Here is a 9,531-nt window from a genome sequence, read left to right as displayed (position 1 = left end):
TAATATACATACAGGCCTTTATATATATATAACTAAACAACAACAATAATTATCATAACAATAATAATAATTATAATAATGATAATATTGACGATAAGGATAATAATATTATTAATGACAATCATAATTATAATAAAACAATAGGTAGATAGACTGAATAAAACCTAATAATACAAATACTTATAATAATATCGTTTAGAAGGTTTATAAAGAAAACATAGGTCCATAACTAGGCCTATATGTGAATGCTTATGTCGGTGACGCAATAGCGTGAAGATATTATAACTGAGGTTGACCGACATTGAATAAAAATATAAATAAAAATCTCCACACAGACAATAATTCCTAAATGTCTTCAGGTTCCAGACAGGCAGGTTTCTATATTGGCCGGCTCGGATTAATGTAGGCAGGCTGCTCGGGTTAATCTAGGCTACTTTATAGGCCTGCTCGTGTTTATGTAGGCTACTCGGCCTTGCAGACAGTTTGTCGAGGAAACGCTCCAGCGATCCGCCTTCATGAAAACACAACTACACATCGAATAAGACAAGTTCTCTACGCCTAACTACGTCCAAATTACAATTTAGAGCCCTGCTTACCGCAGGCATGTCTTTTACATCAGTAAAGTATAAAGGTACTATATATAATCATATATATAGTATAGTATATATATATATATATATGTGTGTGTTTCAGGGATAGATTGAAACACACATAACCATAGAGAGGAGAGCGAAGGAGGTGGATTAGAGCAATTAACGCACCGTGCGTCTGGAGACGGCGACGCACTGTCTGCTCATCTCCGTGGAAACTAACTCAGCAGAATCAACTTTTCACATGAGGTGAATTATTAATGCCGAGCTGACACAATTCAACTAAACTGTCTGGCCGGCCGAGGAGATGAAGGCACCATTAGGCTGCAGCAGGGAGATTATTATTCTCTGTTCCAATGACGTCTCCGGGAGAGTGGAGGAATAACGCAGACGTGTTTCGGTGGATATCGAGCCAGACAACAGACGTGAGGCAGGATTTGAGCGTATTTATGTCTGTTGTAGTTAAGTAGCATCAGACTGTAAGGGCCTAATCGTAGAAAACTGTTAAGGAATGTTTTGTTTCAAGCGGGATATGTCAATTAGGCAATCAGGCAATTTGCGTAAAAGTTGCGTTCAGCGTGATTCCCAACGTTATAATTAAAATCCACAAGAGAGATCCGGTTTCTTGTGAATCCCAGTGGATTGTGATTCTGCGTGTGTCCACGGCGGCTCTGTTAGTTTGAGGCCAAGCGTTTAATCGACGGTAGAGGCTCGTCTGACGCAGAGGCCTGAGTCATGGTGGTGGAGAGACCTCTTAACATAAAGAGACTTCCGATGCCCCCCTAGAGGAGATGCCTCCTCTCTTCCGGTCTGTCTCACCACCCAGACATATAATGAACGAGGTCAAACTGTCTCCACTTTAATCGACCACCGCACTACACTGTGTGTGCGCGCGCGCGTGTGTGTGTGTGTGTGTGTGTGTGTGTGTGTGTGTGTGTGTGTGTGTGTGTGTGTGTGTGTGTGTGTGTGTGTGTGTGTATGCGTGTGTGTTTGCGCGCGCGCGCGGGTATCTCTCTCCGTCTCTCTCTATCTTCCTCGATCTCATCTCTATCTTCTCTGACACAAAGTTCTGCTGTCCCATAAACCCGGTCTGTGTGCTTCACTTTAAAATCTGATTCTCTCGCCTCCTCGCAGACTGAATCCATTGAGGGGATTGGCTTTGTTTCCACTGCAGAATGGATTTTATCATTTAGATTCAAACTCGTTTTGACTCCAAATGAATTTAAGGGCAAAAAAGTCCAGTCTGCGTTTCAAAGGGGAAGCGTTTTAACTAAAGTGAGAGTGGTGAACCTCATTTAGCCTATTTAGTCCAGAGGTAGACAGCGTTTCTTCAATGCAATTTTTTTTTTAAAGCTATAATCAAAACCAATTCTAGAAAAACGAATCTTTCATTCAGACTGGGATACGATTATAGGAATATTCCAGTTTAAAATAATGTTAGAGTGCTTCTGAATATGTATATTTGTGAGTGAATAACGCACGGATGACAGATAATCCATGTCGTGATGCATTGCTTTTTTCTGTCCCCCCATTAGACCATAAGCCTTCTGTACTCCACAGACAACACCAAGTAATGCAATATGAGTTTAATATCGCCGGCAGACTATAGTGCGCTCCACCGACAATTTGTACTTTGTGCGTAAACCTGATCCATCTTTGAAGACGGGGAGAACTAAATCATCCTATGGTTGACGGACATAATATTTTACGCATTAACCAAAATAGTATTTTCGATCCTATGTGTCCATGTAGTGGGCTATCGGAGGATGATTGGGGGGCCGGGTTGTGTATCTGGGGTCGGCGCAGGGCCTGATCCACCGTAAAGGGTTTGATCCTCCATAAAGGGCACGCCAGGGTGGATGAGCGTCAGGAGGCGAGAGGGTTTGAGAGCCGCGCTAAAGGCCGTGAGACAGGGGCGGTGGGGCCGGGCGGGGCCCCCGGTCCTCCCGCTGTCTGGCCCCGGAGCAGGGGTCGACGGCCTGGTGCCGCATCGTTCAGACGGCCCAGTGTACACAGCGAAACCTGATCTAATGCCCCCTTACTCGTACGCACACACACACACACACACACACGCACGCACGCACGCACGCACGCACGCACGCACGCACGCACGCACGCACACACACACACACACACACACACACACACACACACACACACACACACACACACACACACACACACACACACACACACACACACACACACACACACACACACACACACACATGCGCACAAATACACGATGAGGTATTAAAGGTGTGGATCTCTGGAGGCCTGCAGTGATCCTCTCAGGGAATTATGGTGTGATAGGAGGACATTTTGTTTCATGTTCCTCCTGCTCGTTTAAAAGGTTTGAAACAATGTTATGGATGCGTCTGTTTTTAAGGCTTTGGTTCCTTTGATTGATATGACGAAAATTATAAAAAGCTCAGAACAGAGTTTGACGTTCAGGCTGCGTACTGATCGACTGGAAAATCAGGTTTACAATGGAATGAAGTTTGAGGAAAAACTAAATATTTGCTGGACATCAGGAAAGACGGGAAAGAAAGACAAACGCCTTAAAATAAAGTCAAAGAAGCGAATTACAGGGCCGTTTGCATCATTTCGCTTTGTGTGCGTTATGACCAGGATGGGAGGCGACAGGTAACCGACATCTGCAGAACACGGGTTGTGTTACCGGGGGTTGTCGTTATTGAGTGTTACGTTGAAGAGCGCATTACTGTGATCCCCACTCAAAGGGTAAACCTCGCCCTGGGGGCGGAGGGGAGGGAGGAGGATGAAATGGCTCCACTGAGGAGGAGAGAGGAGGATGCTGCAGAGCTAAAGGTCAGCGCCGGTGACTCTATTGAGGGAGATAAAAAGCTCAAATGTCTTGCCATTTCAGGGATAAAGGGTAAAGACGCCCGTCAGCGCGCAATTGAATATTCCCTGATGCATTATCAGACTTAATATTTTAGCCTAATTTCGTAACTTCGTTTTGATGCATCGACTGTGCACTCACAGCTTCGATAATTACTATTAAATAGGTTGTTAAAATGTTTTTTTGTGTTATTGTTTTTTTTTAGCGTCAAATGCTTGTAAAATGTTATATGATATTTTATTGGCTATAGGGAATGTAACACTCACCTAAAGTAAAATGCAGGCACACGCACAATCACACGCTCGCACACGCACGCTCATACACACCCACACATACACGCACACACACACACACACACACACACACACACACACACACACACACACACACACACACACACACACACACACACACACACACACACACACACACACACACACACACACACACACTTTTTTAAAAGTTCCTCTCCAGGCCTTATTGTCTGCATATAGGCCTAAACCCAAATTAGCATATTCCTGGAAGGCGAATAATTTATTTTAATTTACGTAAAAAAAACAAAAATACAAATAATCCGAATCAAATAAATGAACAAGTGAATAAATAAAGTCGCCTTTCACGGCGAAGTTGTATTTTTGGTTTTCAATCTAATTGACCCAATTACGCGAGACAGTGGGCGCCTCCTTATTTTAGTTCGAATGTAAAAGCGCTCTATAAGGGGGTCTATACCACACGGTCGACACACAAACCTACCCACACTCACACACAGCCTCCACACACAGCATCCACACAAACATACCCATACTCACACACAACCGTATGTGAGAGAAAGACGGCCATTCTGCGTTCCCTCGGACGAACCCGTTCCGTGGTGTGTTCATCCAATCGCTGGACGCCCTTTACTCGTTAAGCGATTGACATTACGTTTCACTGTACTAGCCCCCTGCTCTCACTAAGCTCTCTCTCTCCTGCCCGCCCCCACCCCCACCCTACACACACACACACACACACACACACACACACACACACACACACACACACACACACACACACACACACACACACACACACACACACACACACACACACACACACACACACACACACACACACACACACACGCTCCCTCTCTCCCTCCCTCTCGCTCCACTGCCCCCTACTCTCTCTCTCTCCCTCCCCTCGTGTGATGAGGGTACTCGGTGTCTCCCTGCGTATTCTCTCGACGTCGCTCACGGACCGTAGAGGTGCCACGGTGGTTGAAATGGTGATTTGGAACTTGGGTCGGAACGCAGGACCGAGACCGGGAATTATTGGAGCGAATAACGCACTCTGAGAGCGCGTACAAATCAGACTGGATGTTCGCTCTGCTTCTGCGTGCGTATAAATTGTGAAAATGCAGGAAAAGCTCGCGAATCACACAGCCGCGACCATCACGTCTTCTCGGGCTTCCGCGTTTCTGATCGAAAACCTCCTCAGCACCGTCCACCACGGACACGGGTCTCCATGGAGCCAGGGCGGAACGAAGAGCGTTCTTCCGGATCCCGGAGATACTCGAAGGATAAGGACAGCCCGGGCAGGCGACCCGGGGTCTGTCGTGCTCAGCGGTTCTCCAGACGTCAGGTCGCCTTTCCAGTGGGAGGACAGCGGGCCTGACTTCCACTGCAGGGCATACGAGACACCGAGCAGTGAGTACAGTTTTATAGAAAAGTCGCAACGTGTTCTGTCAAAATATTCAGAAAGATGTCAGGGCTACATGTTTAAATACAGGCCTCTTAATTCCGGTCTACATCTCAGAGAAGGGCTCCACGCAGTGCGCTATATAGTTTTATACTCGTTATCCAGGGAGACTTTTATCCAGGCTTCCACTGCAGAAGAGACGAGACACCAAACAGTGACAACATCCACAATCAGGACAACTCTCTCGGGGAACGTCAACGAAATGTAAAAAAAATTGTGTGGATAGTGCAAATGAATGAATGGATGAATTAACCCTAAACCTATTTTGTGCAAATTAATGAAATTAACCATAAACCTTTAGGCCTTAGACCCTTCAGTGTGACATGGGCAGACCCATCGTCTCCGTGGCTGTCATCCTGGCATCTGTTTATAGAGACATGTGATGAGAACACTTACCAAAAATACACAAACATTATTTATGAGCGCTTTAACCGGAGTCCAGTTCGGATTTACCGGCGCGGTGTGAGAGTACCGAGGAAGGAGGCTATAAATACGCAGAGGAAAGCCTTTGCAGGGCGATTGTCTCCTCACGTCAGCGTTTCACGCCCTGTCGATTAGCGTTCCAGTGCACTTTTGGTGTCCCCGTGTCCCCGTCTCTGGTCACCCTCATCAACCCGGGTCCCCCAGGAGCCCATGTGAGCATGGGCACCACCTCAGTATAGTTATCATAATCTATCATGACCTATCATAATCATAACATATCATAACCTCCATAACATAGCGACCGGAGGCCCTCAGGTTCTCTCTGAACCGGGGCCTGCTTCAGTATGGCTGTCATAACCACCCAGGATAAACCTTCCCCCCTCTTACTTAAATTAACTTAAATTAAATTGCATTTGTATATCTCTTAATCACAGGTCGAGTCTCAAAGGGCCTAACCGGCGGTGTTTTTATGACCCCCCCCCCTCCACCCTAACCCCTCAGAGGGCAAGAAGAAACTCCCTTAATTAGCAAGGAAGAAGGAACGCAGAGTGGGGGATCCCTCCTTCAGAGTGGGGGATCCCTCCTTCCAGGGCTGATCAGGAGTGCAATGCCATAATTGTGCAACTCCGTCCTCTCAGGTCCGAGGGACGACGCCAGCAGCCCGGGAGAGGAACGCTGCTGCTCCTCGGTGAACACCTCCGACCGAGACTCCTCCGATTTATCGGATCCGACGGACGGCCACGACCAGAAGACGAGCGACGGGAACCTGACGGACGACGGAGAAGACGACGACGGAGACAGGTCGGACCACGACGCACCGCTGGACCCGGGCGCCGTGCGCAAGAAGAAAACCCGGACGGTGTTCAGCCGCAGTCAGGTCTTCCAGCTGGAGTCGACCTTTGACCTGAAGCGGTACCTCAGCAGCTCGGAGAGGGCGGGCCTGGCCGCGTCGCTGCAGCTCACCGAGACGCAGGTGAAGATCTGGTTCCAGAACCGGAGGAACAAGTGGAAGAGACAGCTGGCGGCGGACATAGAGGCGTCGGCGCACGTTGCTCCTTCTCACGCGTCGCAGAGGATCGTGCGCGTCCCTATCCTGTACCACGAGGCCCCCAGACACGCAGCGCCGCCGCCACACGGATTCAACCTGTCACAGCTGTCCCAGTTATCCCAGTTATCCCAGGGCTCGCCCCCAGTCTTCTCGAACTCCCTCCACTACCCTCTGACCTCTTTCGCTCACTCCATGAGTCTGCTGAGGTCACAGATGACAGGCCTGGTTTAAGGACTATACATCTCTTTATTATAATTATTATTAGCATTTATGCATATCTATTTTATATTCTAACTGACCCGTGCAATAAACCCCCCGAGGCCCAAAGAAGAAATGTTGGCTGTGTTTTAATGACAGTCCATCAACACGATAAATGATGAATTTTCATGTTTGCCCATTTTGTAAATGTTTAAATCTATACTCTTCTTATCACGGTGTTATTACGGTTTATAAGCATGCCGGGACTAGGGGCTTGAGGCCGACCTTGTTATTGTATTATTGATGACACATATTTTTGCAGACTTTTATATGCCTCACATTTTTAACATTGTCAATTTTTTCCACACGTTAGAAAAATAAAAATGTATACGCACAAGAAGTTGCAGCGTGTTGTGCCTTACTGTTTAGAAGGATGTGACGGTTGCGCATTTAAATTCAGGCCTCTTAGTTTAGATCTATAGGACTAGGGCCTAAGAAGCATTCTCCTCTTTAATGGGTACAAGTGTAACTGATTAGGATATTTAATTAGGGACAGTGAGTAGCCTAATGGAGCCTGGCTGACTGTAAACAGCAGACTCCATCGTTACGTTAACGCATAGCAATAAAGTTGACATTTAGATGAATTCAGCCGGCATTTCAGCTGCTTATTAATTTAATGATTATGTTCCAGTAAAACCTGCTGGCCATATTTAAACAATTCATCACCATCAAAATGGAAATGTATCATTTTATTTGCCTTATTAAGTAGCAGGGAGATTGGAGACGTTAATATAATTGTTTTATATGACCCAACCCTTCCCTTATGAAGGCGGCGTTCATTTGTAACAAATTATATCCAAACGTAGGCCTATAAAATAATAGTTGAATATTGTGTAAGAGTTATTATAAGTGAAGGTAATTTTCAAGGGGAAAAAAGTCGTGCACAGCTGATGATTTTAAGAAGGTTCACTCTTATATCTATAAATATCTATCTGTAAAAATAGATAAATATTTGGAGGAGGATTGTCCTTACTCAAGCGCACACACACACACACACACACACACACACACACACACACACACACACACACACACACACACACACACACACACACACACACACACACACACACACACACGCGCGCGCGCGCGCGCGCGCGCAAATACACACGCACTCAAGCACACAAACAAACGCATGCACGACTCTAATTTAGTCACAACAACATACTGAAGGAGCAGCGATATTAACCACCAAACTATATTATTATTCGAAACGGAGAGCGAGCCGGTATGAACGGGGCGGTGGGAGGAAGAACCAACAACCCTCCCTCCCTCCCTCCCTCCCTCCCTCCCTCCCTCCCCTTCCACGTGACTGGCCACTGGCTCCGCGTGCCTCTCGGCCAATGGATGAGAGTCAAACCGCAACCCGTTCGCTCCGTGCGTCTGCAGAGGAGCCAGTACTACGCGAGGCCAGCAGTCTTCCCAGCAGTGGAAGGTAGGATGGTGCCTGAAATCATCTGATGTCAGCCGCGAGGACCCCCTTCGGTTCAGAGACAGAAGCGACTCGAATCCCGCGGCGGAACTAAAAGGCAGACAGACCAACACAACGTGTCGGAGATATGAACAAAGCGCACGGACCATGTCGCCCCACCGCCGCCTCGCTAAAGTTCACCATCGACAGCATCCTGAACTTGAACACCAAGGCAAAGAATGAGTCCTACTCGGACAGGACGCAGGGGGACAAGGGCACGTGGGTTATGCGTAAAGACGCTTTCAAAAGTCACTGTGAAGAGGACAAGGAAGTTCAACGGAGGCACGACTCGGTCACGGGACGCCACGAACGAGGTAAGGGGGATTATAAGCTTGTCATTACGCAAAGTATTTAATTTATGCTGGTGTTTTCTGTGTCAGACCATCCAGGCCTGAGTGGTGGTCCTGCTACAACAGATCGGCCGATTGTGTGTGCGGTTGTGTTGTGTTTCATTGCTTGTTCTCACCTGACGTAACGCGACATCAATGTTGTTTTCCAGGCGCGCTCACCGACAGCGTAGCGTCGCCGGAAAGCACCGAAATCCACCGTGAAGAGCCGAAGAAGGCGACCGACGGGCGCTTCGACAGCGGCGGGGACAGCAGCTGCGACGACAGCTGCTCCACCACCACCACTTTCCTCCAGAAGGACGGCAGCAGCTCAAACAAGGACGGCAAGATCATCACCAAGAAGAAGACGCGCACCATCTTCTCCAAGAGACAGATCTTCCAGCTGGAGTCTACCTTTGACATGAAACGCTATCTGAGCAGCGCTGAGCGAGCCTGCCTCGCCAGCTCCCTCCAGCTCACAGAAACTCAGGTCAAGATCTGGTTCCAGAACCGCAGGAATAAGTTGAAACGTCAGATATCCACCGACATGGAGGGGGGGTCTTGCGCTGATTTTTCTGACAACAAAGCCATGGTGGTGGGGCAGCTGCCGGCCATGTACAAAGAGACCAACCTCCTTGGGAGATGCTTGCTGCCCGTGCCTCTGCCAATCGTGTATCCCGGGAGCAGCGCGCCTTATCTCTGCTTCTCCAACGCCAGCAAGTACTTCAGTCTCTACGACGGGGACTTATGATCCATGGGACCCCCGGCGCGTCTCCTTGGGGACGCGGACATGGATGGAGGTCTGTGGACGAGCT

At 47.9% G+C, this 9,531-nt stretch overlaps 2 protein-coding genes across 2 annotated transcripts in view; both read left to right on the top strand.

The window, feature by feature from the left end:
• Positions 1-4,689: 4,689 nt before the first annotated feature.
• Positions 4,690-7,217, top strand: LOC130378013 (homeobox protein HMX1-like). Its single transcript, XM_056584954.1, has 2 exons — positions 4,690-5,138; positions 6,252-7,217. The coding sequence occupies exons 1-2, from the start codon at positions 4,847-4,849 to the stop codon at positions 6,890-6,892; spliced, it is 933 nt and encodes a 310-aa protein (XP_056440929.1). The 5' UTR covers positions 4,690-4,846; the 3' UTR covers positions 6,893-7,217.
• Positions 7,218-8,478: 1,261 nt separating this feature from the next.
• LOC130378012 (homeobox protein HMX3-A-like) overlaps positions 8,479-9,531 on the top strand; it is a 1,058-nt gene continuing 5 nt past the window's right edge. Inside the window, exons 1-2 of the mRNA XM_056584953.1 lie at positions 8,479-8,704; positions 8,890-9,531. The exon at positions 8,890-9,531 is cut by the window's right edge and continues 5 nt beyond it. Of these exons, the coding sequence (XP_056440928.1) occupies positions 8,479-8,704; positions 8,890-9,467 (804 nt within the window). The 3' untranslated portion in view covers positions 9,468-9,531. The remainder of the gene's footprint in view (positions 8,705-8,889) is intronic.

Source organism: Gadus chalcogrammus, unplaced genomic scaffold (assembly GCF_026213295.1).
Source record: "Gadus chalcogrammus isolate NIFS_2021 unplaced genomic scaffold, NIFS_Gcha_1.0 GACHA041, whole genome shotgun sequence".
NCBI classification, from domain to species: Eukaryota; Metazoa; Chordata; class Actinopteri; order Gadiformes; family Gadidae; genus Gadus; species Gadus chalcogrammus.
The sequence above is the reverse complement of the archived record's forward strand: the minus strand, read 5'-3'. Positions and strand labels throughout refer to the sequence as shown.